General features: G+C 47.3%; 1 protein-coding gene across 5 annotated transcripts in view; it reads right to left on the minus strand.

Moving 5' to 3' along the window:
• Window positions 1–2484: 2484 nt before the first annotated feature.
• The window catches only part of GRHL1 (grainyhead like transcription factor 1), a 46048-nt gene continuing 27290 nt past the window's right edge, over window positions 2485–21242 (minus strand). For 3 of the 5 annotated variants that reach the window (XM_019943295.3, XM_033838028.2, XM_073791733.1), the window contains exons 9-16: window positions 17288–17446; window positions 12974–13061; window positions 11600–11739; window positions 10485–10522; window positions 8301–8392; window positions 7878–7963; window positions 5322–5386; window positions 2485–4143 (exon numbers count right to left, since the gene is read on the minus strand). In XM_019943295.3, the coding sequence (XP_019798854.2) occupies window positions 4029–4143; window positions 5322–5386; window positions 7878–7963; window positions 8301–8392; window positions 10485–10522; window positions 11600–11739; window positions 12974–13061; window positions 17288–17446 (783 nt within the window). In that variant the 3' untranslated portion in view covers window positions 2485–4028. Of the gene's footprint in view, window positions 4144–5321; window positions 5387–7877; window positions 7964–8300; window positions 8393–10484; window positions 10523–11595; window positions 11740–12973; window positions 13062–17287; window positions 17447–21242 lie in introns of those variants that run through there. The other 2 variants (XM_019943296.3, XR_002177948.3) reach the window with 2 other exon arrangements.

Below are 21242 nucleotides of genomic sequence, written 5' to 3' on the forward strand. Positions count from 1 at the left end.
AGCATGTGACAGTGGCAAGAAACGGAGGCTTGGGGTTGGACGTACCGCTGTCTCTCCCTAGCAGTGTGATCTCCTGAGCCTCCTCTGTGAAATGGGGCGCCATCCCCCCTCACTGGTCCTGTGAGGATTAAAGGACATCATCAAGCACCCGGCACAGAGCTCCACAGGCGGTGTGGCAGGGACAGAAGTCGGGCTGCCCCGGGCTGAGTGCGTAAGAAGTGAGGAAGCGGGACAACAAACAGATTACTCCTCCGAGGAAGTAAACACACAGTTCACAGAACAAACAGCCGCTGAACACGAAGTTACGCTCACCTGCACTCAAGAGGCGCACAAATTAAAGCAGTGAGATGCTGAGAAAACAGACTCACGCTCAGTGGGCAGGAATGTAATCGGTTTACTCTGGGTGACAGTTTTACAGTCTCTACAGAATGTTTACAGACCATAGCCTCTGACTCAGTATTCTTCTGCTAAGAACTCATCCTGCAATTCTACCTCACAAGTATGTAAGGACAGACCTGCCCGCAGGTTCTTCTGCAGCAATGTTTGTAATGGCAAAATCTTGGCCTAAATGTCCATCAGCGGGTACTGATCAGATGATGGTTATTTATATAATGGAACACAAGGCAGTCATTAAAAAGAACTCACGTCTAAAGAACAGTGATAGTGTTTTTGTGAAAACGTCTGCAAAAAAATAGTACGACCCTACCTGCAAAACAGTACACCTGAGTTTGCTTCGAGGACTCGTGTGGTCTTAGAAAAATGATCGGTGGTTCTCTCCGAGGTGTGGGATTGGGGTGGCAGGAAATTCATCCCTCAGAGAGATTCTCTCATGGAGCTCCATTCATTCTAATGGCTTATGTTTTTTTCTTAGCCATGTGTTACATTTATAAAATTTTTTAAAATTTGGCTGAAAGATTTGAAGGGGGTGACGGCTAAAGGAGTTCAGGGCCAAGGGTGTGTGTGTCAGACAGAAGCGACCCGAACAGAGAGGGAACAGTCTGCGGGCCTGTTACTCACACCTGCCACGACGCCCTTGGCGAGGGGGAGGCGGAGGGGAGGCGTGGGTTCAAGGCCTGATGATGCCCCCTACCAGCCTATATTTGCTGTATCCCGGTGGCCAACATCTGCGGGTGAGATGCCACACGGCTGATACCGGACGACACTAACGTGCCACCTCCACAGGGTGAGCAGAGGACAGCCATGTCGAATGAGGGCACGCTTGGTGGCCCCGAGCAGGTGTGGTCCGGCCCTCCACACCTGCGGCCGCGTTCGCCTTCTCCTGCGACCCCTTCCCCACGATGGCCTCAGTGGCTCTGCCTTCCTGACTGCCGCCAGGTTAAGCGAACGACCCCCACTCTATCCCTACAGGTCCAGGTCCAGCCTTGCTCAGCTCTGAGTTTCTAACTTCTAAACCATCTCCCTGATGGTGTCTTGCAAGGGATGGGGCTCGTCAAGGGCACCAGCTTGGCACTTGATCGTTGCAAAATCAGTTACTGAGCGCCTGCCACGTGACCAGCACCAGGCTGGGTGCCAGCGATCCAGGGAGATGAGAGGCAGTTTTGGGTCACAATGTGCCGTAGGAGTGCAGGGCTAGGCGACCCGGGCACGTCCACTGTGGAGACTGGGGAAGCCTCTCGCCTCCAGGGCAAAGCCAAGCTCTGAGGCAAAAGAAAGAGCTAGTGACCAAGGGAGAAAGAAACCCAGAGGCGGGAAGGCAGGGGGTGTGAGGGGACCGGGCAGAGGAGTCTAGGAAGGCCCCGCAGGAAGAGGACATGTGGGCCTCAGCCCCCAGGCTCTGGAGCCGCTGGGTGACCAGGAGCGGAGTCCGCGCCGCAGAAGTTCTGACGCGTGGCCCAAGGATTAGAGTGCAAGGTGCACAGATATTGCAGGACATCTATCAGGGAGTTTACTTCCTTCACGTGATCATGTGTTCACTAGAAATATATTTTAGTGTCTATCACATTTAGGCCCTAGATTACCTGCATATGCTTACAATAGCCGTTTGACTTAGAAATTCTGATGAACTGAGACATTACTGGTAGATTTTTATTCCTTTTTTGTGGCTGCACTGCACAGCTTATGAGATCTTAGTTCCCCGACCAGGGATGGAACCCCGGCCCTCAGCAGTGAAAGCACCAAGTCCTAACCACTGGACAACCAGGGAATAGACGTTTTCTGTTAAGCTTTTAAAAACCAAGAACACTAAGGTATTAGGTCTGAAAGCGTTTCTCTTAAGCTTTTGTGGTTAAATTTTGGAAGTAGGTGAAAACTAATTCAGGGCCCCCTCAGTTAACAATTACTCGGATCATTTCAGACCCGTCTAAGGAAAAATTAAGAGGAAGGAAGAGACCCAGATATACATGTTGGGAAATAAGGAGAAAATGCTAAGGTGATTCTTTTCAGCTCTACTATTTTAAGATCTCAGATTTTGCTTTACTGACTAATGAAAAGAAAAAGTCAAACTGAATAACAGGAAATGACATATTACGAAATAGACATATAAAATTTAATCCCTTTGGTTTAACATACATCTTCAATTGTACAATTAAAAACAAGACAAAATCGATCCCATAAAACAAAACATAAAATGTTGTTTATATGACCCGTGTCCCATAATATCTTATCTTAGAAAACCAGCAATTTAGTTCACATACTTCATTAGAATATTTTAAGGTAAGAATGTAACTATCAAACCTACTTATACAAATAACCTACCTCCCTGAGCCTAAAGGTACCTGCGGTTTTAGTTCCGTTACAAAATTACACTTTTTAGGATTTTTATGTATTTCAACGTGTGTACAAAACGTTCCCCTGCCATAGTAACACAGTCTCATAAATTCATGAATGCTTTCTAGAACTGTTAGCACACTAGACAACTAAAGCTTGAAGGTTCCGGAACATGATACAACAGAAGTCATTTCTCATAACAGGAAGATCAGGAAGAACTCCGTCTTGAGTTGTGTCACCGGTTCACAGTAATCACAGTACGTGTTACGATTACTGTGTTTATTCCCTCTGTCAGGTCCACCTGACTGATACTAGCAGACACAGCAGTCATGAGCTGCAGCAGTGTTTTTTCCTTTACTTCATTTGTTAATCAGGGCTGACATCCACATAATAACATTTGCAAGAGCAAACAGAATCTCTGTCGTTTGAGAAGGTTTTGCTATGCTACCGAATGACTGCTGTGTTTGGGAAAACGCAAAGAAAGCGTCGGAGTGGGTTCCACTAAGCGCAGTATGCTATCTGCTGGGTGTAGGTGATCGAAAATAACTTATCCTCTCGTCTCAAGAAAGTCTTTAAGGTAGCCCTTATCACATCTCTTCACTATATGTACACGGACACCGCATGTATATATTATCTATTTATATAAGACAGGTATGTACACATTTACAGACACGGGCCTTCAAGACGTATTGCACTTACACACACGCAGCTTTAGCTTTCACGGACGCACACTGTAACCGTTTAGGTTCTTCATGAGAGAGGCAGTTGATATGTTGGAGAGAGTTGCAAAGGAAGACTTCGGTAACTTGCCCTATTGGAGTAAACATTTACTGGGGAATGAGAGGCCGAGGGAGAAAGGGCGCACCTGGTCCTCTTGGGGTGCCGCGCCCGTAACCTGAGGCGGTCACAGTTACACCGAGTCTGAGGTGCACTAGTGAGCAGGGCCCACTAGCACTGAAGAGACAATATTTTTATAAATAACGTAGCAGATACCTTAAGGTTCCCAGGTGATCTAGTAAATCTTGGAACAAAGTTTTCACTTTTAATGCTAAGTATTTATATCAGAAAATTCAAACATCGTGGTACATGCTTTCTCCGTCATCTGAAAAACGCCAATGCAATACAGTCAATGCTATCTCCAAGCCAAACGCAGCTCCATCTCCAACTGGAAAGGAACCCCCCTTCCACTGACATCCACCCACGTTCGGAAGGTGGCCGACCGGGGAACCTGCGGCTTGCCAACCCAAAGGCCCACGTGACAGCTTCCCTGAGCTCGCTGGGAGTCGTGGGCCGGGGCGCCCTCAGATCTCGGTGAGGGTGAGTTTGTACAGCCCCCCGGCCTCTTCGATCTGCAGCTGGAAGGTGTCTTCGTTGGAGTAATGCTTCACGATGTTGTCGTCCATGTTCACCAGGATCCTGCAAGAGGGGAGCCGAGACAGACCCACTCAGTGCTGCCCGCTCTGCTGGCAGGCCCAGCCCTCACCGTCAGCTCTGCCCCTTCCTAGCTAGGATGAGGGAGGCGACTGCCGAAACCTCCCTATGCCTCCCCCTCCTCATCTGCGAAACGGCTATTAACAGTAGTGCCCACCTTGTAAGATTACTGTCGGGATTAAACGAGGGACTCAAGTAAAACGCTTGCCACGCAGGGCATGTGATAAAGAAAACACACTAGCTTAGCTATTGTTATTATTTCAGCATGCAGTAATCATTCAATAAACAGCATTTATTATAATGAACAAAATAAGCCTACAGAGGAGCACTTCATTGGTCCAGCTTTCGAAAGCACATCAGTAAGATGAACCTACATGACCTGAAGCCAGGGCTCCCTGACAAATTATCTTCCCTTTAATTTAATTACCCTTAAGCTTTAGCTGAACTACTACTATCAAGTCCCACCGTTCCCACTAGGCCCATCTAGAAAATTCCATTTGCTTTAGAATTCAGCCAAAAAATTCTTATCCTATACCCTGCTTACCCATGCCACACAGCACAGACGCTTAAGTAAAACAGTACTAAAAATACTAACTTCTGGACAAAGAAGCAACATTCTGCCATTGAAAACATGATCCAGGGCAGGAGGATGGAGTGGGAAGGGCAAAGGTTTTGCAGTCGTCAAAACAGAGCTTGAGTCATGGCCTCAGCGCTAACTCACCACCTGCTCTTGGACAAGCCTCTCAGGCTCTCTGGGCCTCGGCTGCCTCGTCTAAAAACTATGAGTAGTAGCGCCTGTCTTAGGGTAACATGAGAATTAAATTACACACCAAGCGCCCAGCCCAGTGCCTGACTCACGACAGGGCTCAATAAACGGGGTAGCGATTGTCATCCTTAGTAAATTTCATCACGTGCTCTGGAATTTGGAGCCACTGCGCTGCAGCCAAGCATGGGAAGAACAAAGTCTCTACTTGAAAAACAACCATAAAAATGTCCTAGAAAAGTAAATCAACTTTATGGGATAATTTAGTAAGAAAAAATACATTCTTGCATTGATGCTTCTATAACTGGTTCTTGACTGGGCACAAATGCACGTGAATAACATGAACGTTATATAATATTAACACTATTTAGAGGTACTAAGAATGCCCGTCACTGCTCACCCTTTTTTACACTTCTTGAATATTTTCCCAATCTTGTCTTGGGGAACATCATATTTGTCTGAGATCTGAAAAAGTAAAAGAAAAATAATCACAAAATGCTGTTTTCATGGCTTGAAAAAACAAACAATATATATATTAATATAGTGGTTCAGACACTCCACTTTCCATTTCTCACAAATGCACATGCAAAGACACAGATGAGAGCCCGTCTGTATCCTGGGGAGGGGTGTTACCTGCCTTTGGAGAAAGCTGGAATCGGGTGTTTGTTATTTCTCGCGAGATTACAGATGTCAGAAGTCTATTATATGGCCATAGTTTTTTTTTAAATTAATACCTCACAGAGCAGTTTTACGTTTCTAGAGAAACTGAGCGGGAAGCACAGAGCTGCTCGCTGCCCCCCATACCCGTGTGCTGCACTTGCTGTGTGTGATTGAGCCGACACTGCGGCGACTCAGTCGCCATTAGGAACTGAAGTCCACCATCCACTCGGGTTCCCTCTCTGAGCTGTACGTCCACGGGTTTTGACAAGCGTACAATGACACACATCCACCTTGTCACAGGTACTTTAATCAGCACATAAAGGCCTCGCTTTGGAGTCAGACACACCGAAGGGGGATCAGTTCTGACTCACCCTCCACTGGCAGGTGACCTTTCTAACCCTCAGCCTCCTCTTATCTCACCTCGCCCACCCCAGGACTGCTGTGGGATTAAAACGTGTCCAGCACAAAGCAGGAGTTAATTTCGGGGACAGAATTATGAGAAGGAAAGAAATGATTTCACATCCCACAGCCCAGAAGGAACACCAAGGGCCCGATCACAGCAAGGCCTGCACCTCTGCCAGGGCTTCCCAGAGCCTCTCCAGAGGGCAGCGAGGCTCCGGCCAACGTGTGGCCCCTCCTCCCTTCATGACCAATGGGTGGTCCACAGAGTGTGATGAAATCAGTACGGTACAAACTTTGGAGGTTTTCCTCTCAGGGCACAGGCGCTATCTGTACAGGAAGGGGATGGATTACTACAGGACAAACAGCTGATTCAGTCCAGATCAAACGCCTTATCTGCACTGCTGTGCAGACCACTCCCACACTGGGGTCACTGCCCACCCGGCCTCAATCTGAAGAGCACAGCTCCAGGGGGCCCTGAAAACGGGGCCTCAGAAGACCAACCTTCAGATCACTTTCAATCTAACAAAAATACACATTTCAAACCAAACCCAAGCTCCCATCATACAAACAAGTTCATTTCTTTTCTGTATCACTGGATAGTAATTCTTTGTATATTTATGTAATCCCCGCCCAGGAGATGCAAGACTGTAATGAATTCCTCATGAGTTGTGAACAAGTTATATTTGGCATAGTGAGTCTTTTTTTCACATTCTCCTCTCCCCATAATCAAGAGTTTGCGTGATTCTTAAGAAGGGCCGTCAGAAGACAAGGTAAGCCAGAGGGACCCAGGAGAAATCGCAGGAAGCAGAGGGCTACGGGTGGCAGGAACGGGCTAAGAGGCGCTGTGAACGCCGAGCTCCCTGAGGGGCTGAGCGATAGCGCCCCCAGCCTCTGTCCCGCTGCCCTGCTTTAGTTTTCTCCATCGCATTTACCAGTACCTGGCAAATTACACAGTAATGTCTTCATTTACGTTACTGTCTCTATCTTCCGAACTAGAATCTAAGCTCCATTTGGCACTGTCACGTACCCTTCTAACTCCAGGGCCCCAGAACGGTGCCTGGCACAAAGCAGGCCCTTAACAAATGTTTCTTAAATGAATCCAACACACTGCAGTAGTCAGGGGTGGGGGGGGGGGTGGGAGAAACCTATCTCCAGCCCAGTTATGGGCGTGTTTCGAGCTCAAAGATCCCCATGATTTACAGGGCCCGAGGTTGATAAATATCAAGACACGGTGCTGATTCCTTGAATTTCACCCTGGGGCAAAGCCAAGATCAGCGTGGCACCCTCCTCACATCTCTCTCTGATGTCTTAAGGGCAGGCTGGGGTCAGTTTGCTGTGGGCCCTTTGCTGGGATCCTGCAGGAGGGGCTGTGGTTGTCTCTGGTCACACGTCTACATTTTCATGAATAGGCTGAGTAAGATCTTGACACAAGTTCGGTCACGCCCCAGATCAGGAGTTTCAAAGGCAGACCAAGGAGCCACTGTTTTACACGTGAAGTTTTTAAGATTTTATTCACTAGAATTAACTTTTGCCGGCTTCTAAGTCGTTTAAGTGGCAATCTCCCTTTAACCAAGTCTATGAAAATTAAACCATTCCATAGGTCATCACAAATTCACTCAATTCAGAGGATTAGACATTGCTGAGTGATTGCTGTCTACGAACCAGTGCGCTGGGTGCAGCCGTCTGAGGTGGGGACAGCCCTGCAGCCGCTGAGGACCTTGGGACGTGGGGTAAAACGTGGCACGTGCTGCAGCCACAGACAGGGCGCTGGGACTCAGGAAAGGCTTCAGTACCACACACAAATCCGGACATTCTGGTAAGGTTTGTTCCAATCAAATTCTATGTAAGTTTCTTTTTACTTTTTAAAGAGGACCACAAAGTTCCTCTTACTTACAGCTTCCATCAGGCCTTTCAAAGACGGAGTCTTGAGCATCAGGGCATCGAAGACTTCTTCCGACTCCTTTCGCACATAGAGCAGCACTGACCCCCAATTGGGAATAAGGAGGGAAAAAGAAAAGTGCACTTCATTGACAGGAGCAAAATAAGAGAAAAGACCGTGGGTATTGGCTAAAATAAAAGGAGATGTCCATATCAAGGACAGCAAACACGAACCGATATGAAATCTGTCTTAAGGAACACAGCTTTCAGCTTCTTTTAACTCTGCTGGAGGGCCCAGCTCAAGCCAGGAGCTGGTCTGACGGAGGAACACCCAAGGAAGTCAACACTGATGAGATCTGTTTGAGCAGTGTATGCTTTTGACAAATTCAGAGCTCACTTCCCACTGAAAACTCCCACGAGGAAATGTAAACCAACGCACCTCTCTTTGGTTCTTCTACCCGGCTCAGCTTAGCAGGAGGAGGGATCACAAAATCGTCTTCCGAGCCATAAGGTCCCCTTTTCAAGTTAGACCTGCAGGTGATCCGAAGTATGCAATTAGTGACTTCACCTTAAATCACTTGCAGAAACAAAAGGAGTTTGGGGGTGTATCGCTGAATCTTAGATTTAAAATGACCTTCGTTCTCTATCTGGTCCAGCTTCCTTATTTTGTGGATGAAAATCTGAGGCCCAAGGAAAGATGCCAAGTGAACCAGGCTCGCACTACTGAATGGCAGAGCTGGGACTATACTCACTCAGGCACCTGCCAGACACCCTGGCTGTTCTTACACGGCTCAAGCTGCCGGTGTGGGAACGCAGTTTCTTTTCAGGAAAACACTTATGAAGGAGGTGGGATCTGAGACATACATGAAGGTGGTAACAGAGGAGAGGGCATGTCAAAAAAGGGAGGAAGTGTGAGCGGGAAAATGCAAAGCCAGGCTGGCTGAAACAGAATGTTCCAGAAGAAGATAAATCTAATCTGGAAAATCTTGATCATTCAGCTCTGAGGAATTCTAGATTTTATGTTGCAGTTATCAGGGAATCTGAAAGTTCTGTGAGACAAGAATGCTGTAATCAGTGTGTGGTAGAGATTGGAGGGGACTCCAGGACCTACAAGCAGAAGAACCAGTTGGAGGACTTTGGAGACAATCGTAGCATAAAACTCCAAAGGGTTAAAATACAGCAGTGTCAGCGGAAATACAAAGGGGAAATGTTTACAGTACGTTTGGAGAAAGAAGTGAAAAGATCAGAGTGATTGGCTTTCAAAGTTATGCGGTGTTCAATGTTGTGAGGTTCAGAGTAGGTGAGCAAGAAAATAGTAAAAAACACTGAAAATGAAATAAGTGTTTGCTTCTGAGCAGAATCATCACTTCAAGAATAGAGGCTGGCCCTTAAGATACTCCGTCTCAGCTTCCGGCACGTAACAGGCCTCCGACGAAAGCACCCGCAGGATTTATGTCTGAGAACACAATGAGTTAAAGAGGCAGAGAGAAGGCCTGTGGCCAATTCGGGTGGGCACGGGGAGCCAGGATGGCCCAAAGAGGGGGACTGGACCCTCAACATGGTAGAGTGCTGAGCGGGAGGGCTGCTGGTGTGGGCCAAGGAGGGTGCCCCCAGGTGCGGGGAGCGGCAACACCTCAACAGCAACAAGCACACCCAGAGGCCGCCTCTGGGTTTCTAAAGCCCAGTCTCCACAAAGAACCAGGGCTTCTTGGAGAAGAGGCTGATTTGAGGGCCGGAGAAGGGAAAACGCAAGTGCCTGGAACACACTCTGCCTGAAAGTGAGGAAGTGCTCAAGCAGTGAGGACAGGAGGGTCGTGTCAAAGGGATCCAGGGGCAAGCTTGAGGGACCCCGTAGCCCCGGGACAGTGTGAGCAGAAACCGCGAGTCCGTGCTGACATAAACATGTAAATGAAGAAATGCAAAGTGGGGCAAGGAATGAGATATTTACAAAGCTATAAAGCACCTCCCCTCAAAACACTTACTACAAAAGGAGAAGAGCAACTCCACAGTGAGAAGCCTGGTAGACACCGCCTGAATCAAGCGATCAGAGCGAACGTCACCAGCCGCAGGGTGCCCTGGAAGTGTGTGCCCCCGACGGGACACACTGAGAGCAGGGCCTTGCCTGTGACGTTCCCGCCAAGACGCATCATCTACCCCAACCAAGAAGAAACGAAGGACAGACCCAGACAGAGGGATGTCCTGCAGAACAACGGGTCTGTAACCTTCAGAGGTATTAGCTCAGGAAAGTCAAGGAGAGATTGAGGCCGTTCCAGATTGAAGGAGATTAAGGAGACAGGACAACTAAATACACTGTGGGAGTCTGAACTGGACCTTTTCTTGCCATAAAGGATATCACTGGAACAACTGGCAAAGCCTGGATGGGAACATGGACTGGATGGTACTAAGGTCTCAATGTCAATATCCTGACTTCTTTACACAGGAGAACATCCTCATTTGTGGAAACATACACCAAAGTATTTAGGAATGATGCATGGGTCACTGGGTCCGCAACTTACTCTCAAATGGCTCAGGAAAAAATGAGTTCTTTGTATTATAATTATTCTATATGTTTGAGATTGTTTCAAAATACAAAGAATTTGCTAAAACAAAACATAAATCTTACCCTTCACCCTCCAATTCTTCTGAGGCAATGGGAAGGACCTAAGACCAAAAAAAAAAAAAGATTGCTTTTCAAGAATATGCTAAAATACTTTAGACCTTAAATGAATTATTCCTAAAATGAAAATAATTTTGAATGTGACCAATCTCATACAAAACCTTCTAGCCTTATTTTTCAATGCCCAGATTCTTGGGGATGTCCTGAACTCCTCTAACTCAGGGGTTGGCAAACTATAGCCCACGAGACAAGCCTGGCCCCGTGCCTGCTTATTATTGGCACACGGCCACACCCATTCATGGCGCAGCCTTTACGGTGCTTCTGAGCCCACAGTGGCACAGGTGAGTGGTCACAACAGAGACCGTCTGACCCCCAGAAGCCTACAATGTTTATTATTTGGCCCTTTACAGCACAAGACTGCTGACCCCTGCTCACCCCAAAGCTTCTCATTAGAAACTGAAGACACTGGCAGTGACTTTCCTGAAGAATTCTGAAAACTCATCTGTCTGTAGGAATCTGCGTACAAAGCGCATGGCAGATGTCTTTGGGGTATTTCTCTGAGCTCAGCTTGGCGGGCACGCTCCACTCCACCCAGTTCCTACCTCCACTGAGTTTCTGCTCCAAGCAAAGCTGACTGCGTATTTGTTAAATTTCACATTAGCCGCCCAAACACAGCCAAACATGTGCCAATGATGATCCCCTAACTTAAACCACAGGGAGAGCCCTCAGATGTTCTTTATTCCATTAAGGATCCCACCCCAGGCATTCCACTGGCTTTTCCCTCCTGTCCAGACCCATGTAAGTTAAATTCACAGGATCACTGACTCAAGCTCCAAATTCTGTTACTATTCCAGTATCCTTTAAATGAGATAAGATACAAATAGATAAATCCACCCAGAATTAACTTGCCAGGTCTTGTACTGGGGTTCCACCAACAACGCTTACACATACTTGACCGCACGGACATCATGTTGCCCAAACCGAACACTCCAAAGAGCTGACACCTAACACTGGCCAGACCTCACGACGTTTTGGCTTCTGTTTGCCATGAACGATGCCAAAGCCTTTCTTTCTGCGGAGTTTCACTTCCTTGCAGCCACCCTGGGATCCTGGTTACCTACGTGAGCGCCCCGCTGAAGGTTGGCGAAGTGCACGTCAGGAATGAAGAGGACAGGCTGCGTGTCGAGATCAATGAAGGGCTTGAAAACCGTGATATCCATTCGTTTGTGAGAGGGAAGCAGCGGTACTTTGACATCAGAAACTTAAAAAAAAAAAATGGGGACACCACAGTCAACAGCTTACATACGCAGACTGGAGGCAGGCCACAGAGCATTTCCCTCACTGTTTAAGAAACTTAAATTGTAGAAGAATATCAAATACAGGTCATGCTGCCTGAACTGAGAAAAATCACAGCTTATGTGAAGGAATAGGTTGTTTGTATTTGCACTAAAATCAACTGCGCATCTCAGGAGAGAAAAAGCCATCTTTAAGCACACACAGACACACAACCTGAGATCCAGAACAGAGGCAAAGCATGCTGAGTTTCTGCCTGAAAGGCTAAAACTTATGATTGTATAAATATAATTTGGAAGTAATTTCACCCCCGCTCTCCTCATTAGATAATTTGTTCTGACAGCGATGTACGCTTGAATTCAGAACACGAACCTCAACTTCAGACCCTCATCTTCAGAACCGAACCTCGGGGAGGTTGAGAGTCAGCATGACTATCTAACTCTTATTAATTGAATTACAGACTCCATCAGCCCCCACCCTGCGGTGCTTAGTGACGAGCTTTCCTAGCCAGTTAGCTGCTCTCTGAAGTGACGTCGTGAGGCTGCAGCGTGATGCCAGCGAGAGAACCCTGACTGTTGCACTCAGGCCACGTCTGCTGGGCGCCAGACACGAAGAGGACAGGCGCGGCCGCCCGCACACTGTGGATGAAGCGCTGCCTGCACACAGCAGCTTCCTTTTTTTTTTTTCCTTTTAGCTGAAAGCTACAGGATTTTGTGAACATGAATGCTGGTCACATTAAAAAAGAAAAAGAAAAAAAGCTTTCCCAGTGCCATGTCCAAACAGAAGCCCTACAGATTCTGCAAATGTCAGAATACTCAACATAAGACCACCACACTCATTTGGAATGAAGACAACCTGAATTCCAAAGAGTGTTATTCTTAAAAACCTAGACAAGTTCCAATTTCATCATGAGCTATTCGGGCGGACTGTGTGTTATTTTTCAGGACTGGAGCCAGCAACCTGAACCAGAACTGACAGGCAAAATCGTCTGAACTCTGGAGAAACTCAGGAATCCTTCCTGCAGTTCCCCAGAAAATGACTTAGTTCAGCCCTCACCTGTCCTTGTACCTGGTTAAAGGAAGCAAAGCTACCACCTCACAGCAGTAAAGAATATCCACTACTCTATCTTCTGCTTGAAGCCTTCAAGTCACTGTTCTGAACGGAAAAGGTCCAAAATGCTTGGTGAAAACACTTCTACTTACAGGCATTCAACTGGGAGCTGGGGTCAGTACACTTGCCTTTTCTTTTGCTTTGTTTTCGTTCTTCATCCCTGATTTTCCGTTCAGCTCCCTAGGTCAAGAGAAGACAAGACACGGTGCTGTTTATCTGATCCTCTTGAAAATATTTAACTCTTATCCTGACCTATGGGGGGAAAATATCTCCTCTTTGGACATAAGCTGCATTGCTTATTATACTCATGAAGCTTATCACAGTAGTTTCCTCTAAAAAGCCCATTCTTAAAACTATTTTTAACTATATGAAATCACAGGAAAACACTTATTCAAAAAACAAACAAATAGGGCTTCCCTGGTGGCGCAGTGGTTGAGAGTTCGCCTGCCGATGCAGAGGACCCGGGTTCGTGCCCCGGTCCGGGAAGATCCCACATGCCGTGGAGCGGCTGGGCCCGTGACCCATGGCCGCTGAGCCTGCACGTCCGGAGCCTGTACTCCGTAACAGGAGAGGCCACAACAGTGAGAGGCCCGCATACCGCAAAAAAACAAAACAAAACAAAACAAATAGAGCAAAATTCCCCTCAACAATGGACGTGGCCAGGTTAAATGGAAAGTTAAGAAAATCCATTAATGTACCACACACTGGCTTCAAAGACAAGTGACTTTTCTCGTTGTCTATTAACAAGAAAATGAACGAAAAAACACAAGTTAACCCTGCTTTGAGTGTACTTTCCTGTATGGGCAATGTGGTCACCGAAAACTGATTTTGTCCAAGGACTTGGCATCTACTAAGTGACAGATAGGACCACCTGTGACTCACAAAAGCAAACATTTAACTAGAAATCTGCAGTCACCTAAGAGAGAAAAAGCATGCTCCCAGGCCTACAAAGAGGACATAGGTACACAGTGTGCTCCAACCACCCAGAGAACGGCACTGCCACACAGCTGAACCCACAAGCCTGTTAGTAACAAGCACGACCTGAAAGTAAGCAAGCAAGTGCAATAAAAACAAAACTATTCGTTAGTCATTTTGCTTGACCTACTGGCATTTTTTCTGGATGACGTAGGTTTCTTTACAAAGTTATTCAGGTATGAACTTACTTGACTTAAGGTGACTTACTTTTCTGTAAATAAATTCCCTAATAGCAAAGAGAGGCAGTAAAAATCATCCCACTGATTTTGGCACTATTGTACAACAAAACCACATTTTAAAATACGGAATACAAAACCCCCTTCTGCCTTTTAGAAGGTGTTGCTCCACTAATGTACCAATAAACATACAACCTGCTTATCAACATTGCTACGTGATACTGACGCAAACATCACCTCCCTGACGGAGGAGAACAGGCAGACATCACCAGTCTCCTCGAGTTACCGACTGGAGTTGGTCGGTATCTCTCAGGTCCTTCTAACAGTCTAACGATAACTTCATGTAGATGGTAAGTTATATTCCCTAAAAGGAAGTTTTACAAAACAGGACACTTTCCTCCTTATTTATCAGCTACATCTACAAAGAATGAGAAGGGGCTTTTGCTTCCACTCAAGATTTACCCTCTGCTCAGAAACAACTGGCAGAACGACAAAGTGCATGAAACAAGGATTCTGAAGGCCCCAGCCACCAGGCAACAAAGAAGAGCAATTCCCTAGAAACGGGAAACCAGTGAGGCGAGACCCCCAGGTGCTGAGCACCCTCCAGAGTTTCCAGGCTGCGGCCCAGGGAGCCAGATTCCTCGGAAGGCAGAGGCGAAGCAGAGAGATCAAGGCGGCAGGCAAAGTGGCAAAGAGGAAAGCTGGGAGAGAAAGAACCCTGGATGTCTTCAGAGGGCCCCACACACTCAGCAGAGCACCGAGAGCGCACGGTGTGAGGAAGCCACCCACAGTCGGGGAGCAGAAAACATATGAAAAGACTAGGCCAGGGCCAGAAGCAGCGCCCGATGCCAGCGATCAGGCTGGAAAAACGGATAATTCACGGGCACTGGGTAGAAGAGCCAGGAAGAGCTCGCCTCAGCCGTGGGGAAGAACGGCCTGACACTGAGCGCTGCTCCAGACACGCCCAGCAGCCGGCAAACGGGACACCTGGGAAGGTCAGCCTGTTTCCAAGGAACTTCACTAGATCTCAGGACAAGGCTCAAGAAGATGCACAGGATGACAGAAACATCCAGCACCCAACAAGGTGAAACTCACACGTCTGGTGTCCAGTGAGATGCCAGGCATGCGGGGAGGCCGGAGACCAAGAGTGAGGAGGATGTGACCAAAGCACTGAAACAGCCCAGAACTGACACGGAAACCAGACATGAACACGGTCACCGGGGCCTCAGTCCACGTGTTCAAAAGCCAGTGGACGGCTTCCCTGGTGGCGCAGTGGTTGAGAGTCCGCCTGCCGGTGCAGGGGACACGGCTTCAAGCCCTGGCCCGGGAAGATCCCACATGCCGCGGAGCAGCTAAGCCCGTGCGCCACAACTACTGAGCCTGTGCTCCAGAGCCCGCAAGCCACAACTACTGAGCCCGCGTGCTGCAACTACTGAAGCCCACGTGCCTAGAGCCCGTGCTCCACAACAAGAGAAGCCACCGCAATGAGAAGCCCGCGCACTGCAAAGTAGAGTAGCCCCCGCTTGCTGCAACTAGAGAAAGCCCGGGCGCAGCAACGAAGACCCAATGCAGCCATAAATAAATAAATAAAAGAAACAGCAGATGTCAGAAAACATCTTAAACGGATAAAACTTTAATTTCTCCCTAGATTTTTAAAGAAAGAACATGGACATCGCAATAGTTTGTCTTTTGGCTAAAAAGAAGAATGTGGTATGAAGGAAAGAGATGTGACTTAGGGTCAGAAATCCCTGCTCTACAGCAGATGTAACTTGTCATTTGTAAAATGCAGCGCATGTTAAAGCACTGCGGTGGGTAGACTAACGCCCCTCAAAGCTGTCCACGTCTGAACCCTCGAACCTGTGACTCTGTCAGCTTACACAGCAAAGGAGAAGGAGGCTGCTCCCCAGCTGACTTTAAGGCAGCAAGAGTCTCCTGGGGCACCTGCGTGAGCCCAATCTAATCACAAGGGTCCTCAACAGCAGGCGAGCCAGAGGAGCACGTGTGAGGATGGCTCTGAAGATGGAAGGGGCCATGAGCCAAGGAACGCGGGCGGCCTCTGGAAAGCAGAGAAGCAAGGAAACAGGTTCTCCCCTAGAGACTCCAGAAAGGAATCAGTCTTCCAACACCTTGATTTTAGCCCAGTAAGGCTTGGGTCAGACTTCTGACCTACAGAACTGTAAGATGATGGATGTGTGTAGTTTTGAGCCACTAAGTTCGTGGTAATTTGTTAACAGCAGCAGAGGACTAATACACCTAGCACATTATCAGGCACATGGCCAGTACTCGGTAAACATCGCTGAGCCTGGGTGTTTGAGGGAGTCCTCTGGGCCTGGAGGGCCTCAGGCTCATCCACGTAGGGCCGCATGCTTGCTCTGTGCACCCAGAACACAGGCCAGGATACCAGACCCCTGATGGCAAATACACTGCCAGTTTCCTAGTACCTTCTAAAAATCTTAATAACAGAGAGGTTTTAATAGGATGAAAAGAGGAGACGGGCAAAAACAATACAGTCCGATATTTCCGAGTGGGGAAAGTCAGAGTCTTCTTCAATCTTAGTTCAGCAGACGGCTCCGCCCCATTCTTGAGGATACCACTGTCTCCAAACCCCAAACCAGCATGGGCCTATAGCTTCTCTCTGGATTTAATCCAGCTGAGCCCCTCGCTCTGCACCTGGCAAAAGTGCACATCTCTTCTCCAGAAAAAAGGGCGTCATACCAGAGAACAGAAATGACACTGACATCATTTGGGCCTGTGCTCTCTCTTCCTGCCTACCTGCTGCTGTCAAGAAGAATCTGCAGCTCACTTTCTCCTACCTTAGTGAGCTGGCTGACAACTTGCCAAACAGCCTGGAGGGAGGTGAGCCAGTGATAACACAGGCGCAGAGTCCTCAGACCCAGAGCTCAGGAAGAGCTCCAACACTGCAGCCGTGGCCTGCAGGTCCCCGTAAGCTGAGGGGCCACCAAGGATTGGGTGCAGCTGGCATGAGTCCCTGTGTGCCACCCTATCGGACACGCCTGAGAAAATAAATGTGCTCATCGACCCCTCCAGTTTTTCAGTCAAAAGGAGATAATTTTTCTCCCCTATATAATGTGATTTTGCGTGGCTAAAACATGAATTGCTTATTTAAAATAAGCTATTTTATATTATCAGCAATACATTCTTATTGAACTTAAGCAGCTCCTGGTCTTTTCCTGTGAGGAAGGGTGCCCCTTGCACGCTGTATTCTAAGTGTCCCTGCCGAGTCGGCAGCCTTACCTTGTCACAGAAGACTTTTATCTGGCAGTACGCCCGATGCACAGGCTTGTTGCTGCGGTTGTTATAGCTATAGGTGTCGATCTGAATGTTCAGAGGCAACCCCTTCACACCTTTCTGAGAAGAGAAATCTGTGCTTAAGCAGTTCACGGAGATGAAAACCTGCAAAGCAAAGAAAAGGTTCTGTAAGCACCAGGCACTGATGGTCAACCTCTGCACAGCTTGTAAAAACAGTAATGTCACCGAACCTATCCAGATATGTTCTAAATGAGAGCTCAGCTTCTTGTTTAAAAGATTTTTTAAAGAGGTAACAAAGGGTTTATTTTAAAACCACCTTTGGTCATAAGAATGCAGACCTTAAAGGGAAAAGACAGACAGCAGCTTTGACCCCCTGCCAGTTCTCCCCCAGAACACTTATTTAGTATCACACGGTGGGGCTGAGGCTGGCTGTCTTTCTTGATGTCATTTTTGAATGTTCCAAATGGTACACATTCTCTTTGCAGCTGTGTTAGAGCTTGCAACAAACTCTTTGGGGATCCGCCTGTCTTTATGTCTACACCACCTCCTAGGATGACCTGTAACATCTATGTCCAAATATTCTGGAATTTAGGTAACTGTTCCTTAGAGAGACCCAGGTGAACCTTGTACAGATCACGAACACGCTCCATTCCCCACGCCCCCGCCCCGCCCCGTGTTTGTGATCCTGGATTTTAAGCTCTCCACGCTTGGTCATAGGTTTTTGAGCTCCCCGTCAATGCTTTAGTTTTAGAATTTATTTCTGATGCATGAGCACCACATAGTGGGTATTATTGGAATTACAGTTTTTAAAACCGGTTGGCACATTTCAAAGACCCTAGACCCTTACTCTGGATTCCTGCCAGACCTGCACGAGGTGACAACCCTGAAGCCCTAACAACCAAGAACAGATCCGCCACAGTCGTGCGGGGCGCCGCTGGCTGAAGCAAGACCCAGAGAGGGAGGGAGACGTTGCAGTCAGCACAGGGGGGAAAACCTGTAAGAAGGTAAGATAAGAGAGCACAGAGTGGGAACAGAGGGTAAGGAGAAAAACATTCTAGCCACAGGACAAAGAACGCTCTCCAGAAGGTATGCAAAATGCTGAACCAGGGTTTCTATTCTTGTTCTAGTCTATATACTGTTTTTAAGTAGGAAGAGACCAAAACATCCTAAAAAGACTGAGAACTTTTCCAAATCCCTCACTCGCCCCCCCGCCACCCCCGCTCAGCCCTGTCCGCCCTCTCAAGCCGAGGACGCGCTGGCAGCGTGGCCCTGCTTCCCCTCTGTCCTTGTCCCTCTTCCTGCTCCTGTCCCCTCCTGTCCCGGTCCAGTCCCCTCCACAGCTCCTCTCTGCTGCTCTCCATCTAAAGGTCCGACTCAAGGCCCTGCTCCCAGACTGTCTGCATTCAGCCCGCACTGTGACACGGAGCCGACAGCACTGAGCTGTCGTGCTGGGCATGCACCTTACACACGTGACCTGGTGTCGTCAGCACAGCCTGGAGGGCCTGTTATCCTCTGTTTACAGGTGAGGCCTGGAGAGACTTTTTAAACTGTCCCCAGGGTAGAAAGCAAAGGGCTGGGATTCATATAAAAGACTTTCCCCCTTCACTCCTGGCTGCCTCTGTTTCCCAAACCAACTTTTTATCCTATAGACAAATCACTTGGCTTTTCTTTACTACCTGGAATGGTTTGCCATTTTTATATGTGTATGTTTTATGTCCCTGACTAGATCGTAAATACTCAGCAGGCTGGGTCCATTTCTCCACTTGACACGGTTCCTGATCTAGGACTGCCTTATCTTACCTATGATTTTTTCTTTTCATTTAAGTAATTTTCAGCAAATAAGCAAATTGCTCTAATTTTTTAAATACATAAATCTAGATATGTAGGCAAAAGTGGCACACATGAATTTCAAATCCACTACAGAAACTTCGTGCTTTGACTTTATATCTTTTCCTATACGTTTTTTAAAAACCGTTTCATATATAATCCATAAATCAAAGTTAAAAAGATAGTCTATGGAATAGATGAAAGAAGGACAAACAGAAAGGCAGACAGAAAGACAATAGTTCACGCAAACAACTGAGCACATAAAGTAACCAAACCACCACATTTTTCATTTTACAACTAAATGGAAAATCTGAAATTTTCTCCATCATTCCAGGCCACCCGGCTCGATTCCTAACTCAAAAACAGGTGCCTGGGAAAGTTACACTTTACCCTCAACAATTCCAGGAAGTCTCTGACCCAAAGTGGTATTCCCTTTACAAGAGGATTTCATGGTAATCCAACCTAAAACCTAACCTGCCCTTGCTTCCCAGTGTCAAGTTTCTATTCAAAGCAGAAAAATAAGCAGGAGCCAGATCCCAGGATCAGTATAAACACGGAGCCTTCAGAAAGGCATTACTCTCACTGTTATTCATGATCACTTACAATTGCTTTCTTATGGACATGCTTCTCCTATTTTCATATCAACTCTTTCTAAACCTGGCGGTGTTCTAAATGTGTCAGAGAACGGGTACGGGGTCCCTAACTCAGCATTAAAAAAGTGCCACCTTCTCTAGCTAAACACACAAACATACCAGTGAACAGTGAACGGGCTGTGCGGTATCTAGGCCAGGGACACGAGGTACAGCAACGGTGGGCTGAAGCCCTGCAGGAGAAAAATGGGGGCGGCACAAGAACAAGCCGGACGGTCACAGGGACAGCTGGCCCTGAGGGGGACACCAAAGGCTGGCAAGGGTGCAAGATGCCTGATATATGTTCCAGCAAGAGGTAATGTGGTCAGCAGGAAAGGCTTTGGTCTGAGAAGGAAAACGCCTAAGTTTTGGTCCCAGCTCTGTCACTAACTGTGCTGTGATGCGGGCAAGGGTCCCCCACTGTCAAACACAGGGTTGGATTAGACAACGATCTCTAGATGACTTTTAACTGCAGTCCCAGCATACTTACACTGAAAGATGATGAATCCTATATCCCTACTCTGTATTTCTAGTGACAATAATTTTGTGTAATACGTTGATCAATCAACTTTTTACAAATCATGTTCTTTTAAGAGTACCATGTGAAGTTGCCACTTAAAGTTATCTACTAGCTACCTGTATAAAATTAAGAATCTTACAAAGCAGTGGTTCTCGAAATGTGGCCGGAGCATAATCCTGCCTGGGAGCTCGAGTGCTTCACACCCTGACTCACCTGGAATCCCCGGGCTGTCAGCCTGTACCAGAGACGGTGACGGTGAGGCCACGTCTACAGTTCCTGCTCCCACGCCTGGGGTGGGTTTCGGGCTCGAGAACTGTCTTAGGTCCTCCCTGGGTAATTCTCATGATCGGCCAGGATAGAAACCACTGCCGTCAAGTAATTAATCTTCTATGTACTTACACACTTTGAGCGATCAAAGATCTCCTTTGGCTCCAAAACTCTGAGGTTATTAAAACGAGTCCCAATATATGGTTTCCTTTCTTGAAAGAGTTCCGATGTGCTTACATGTATTTATATGTATCCCATCAGGTTCTTTTTAATTAAAAAAAATTTTTTTACAGAGGTACAGCCCTATCAAATAAGAATAATATTCATTTAATCAAAGGAAAGATAAAGATGAAAGCATCTGCTCAACTTTGCTATTCAACAAGGTCGTGTAAATTCTCAAGAACTCCTACTTTAGAAGACAGAGACCAGGAAAAAACCTATTAAAAGCCTGTCAGACTTCACTTCTTATGTTTAGCCCTCACAGGACGTTTGATTTTCATGGGGGTTGACGTGTATGGATGGACTGTGTGTTCGGGTGTGAGACTGGCCGGTGGCGTCGTGCCTGCAGAGGACAGATACAACGTTCAAGCAGCCATTCCTGTTCCTGGGGCCTGGTACACAGCACACGCTCAGCACACAGGTTTTTAGCAAGAGGAGGAAGATGCCGAGGGAGCAGTGAACAAACATGACCAAGAAG

Source organism: Tursiops truncatus, chromosome 14 (assembly GCF_011762595.2).
Source record: "Tursiops truncatus isolate mTurTru1 chromosome 14, mTurTru1.mat.Y, whole genome shotgun sequence".
Classification (NCBI taxonomy): domain Eukaryota; kingdom Metazoa; phylum Chordata; class Mammalia; order Artiodactyla; family Delphinidae; genus Tursiops; species Tursiops truncatus.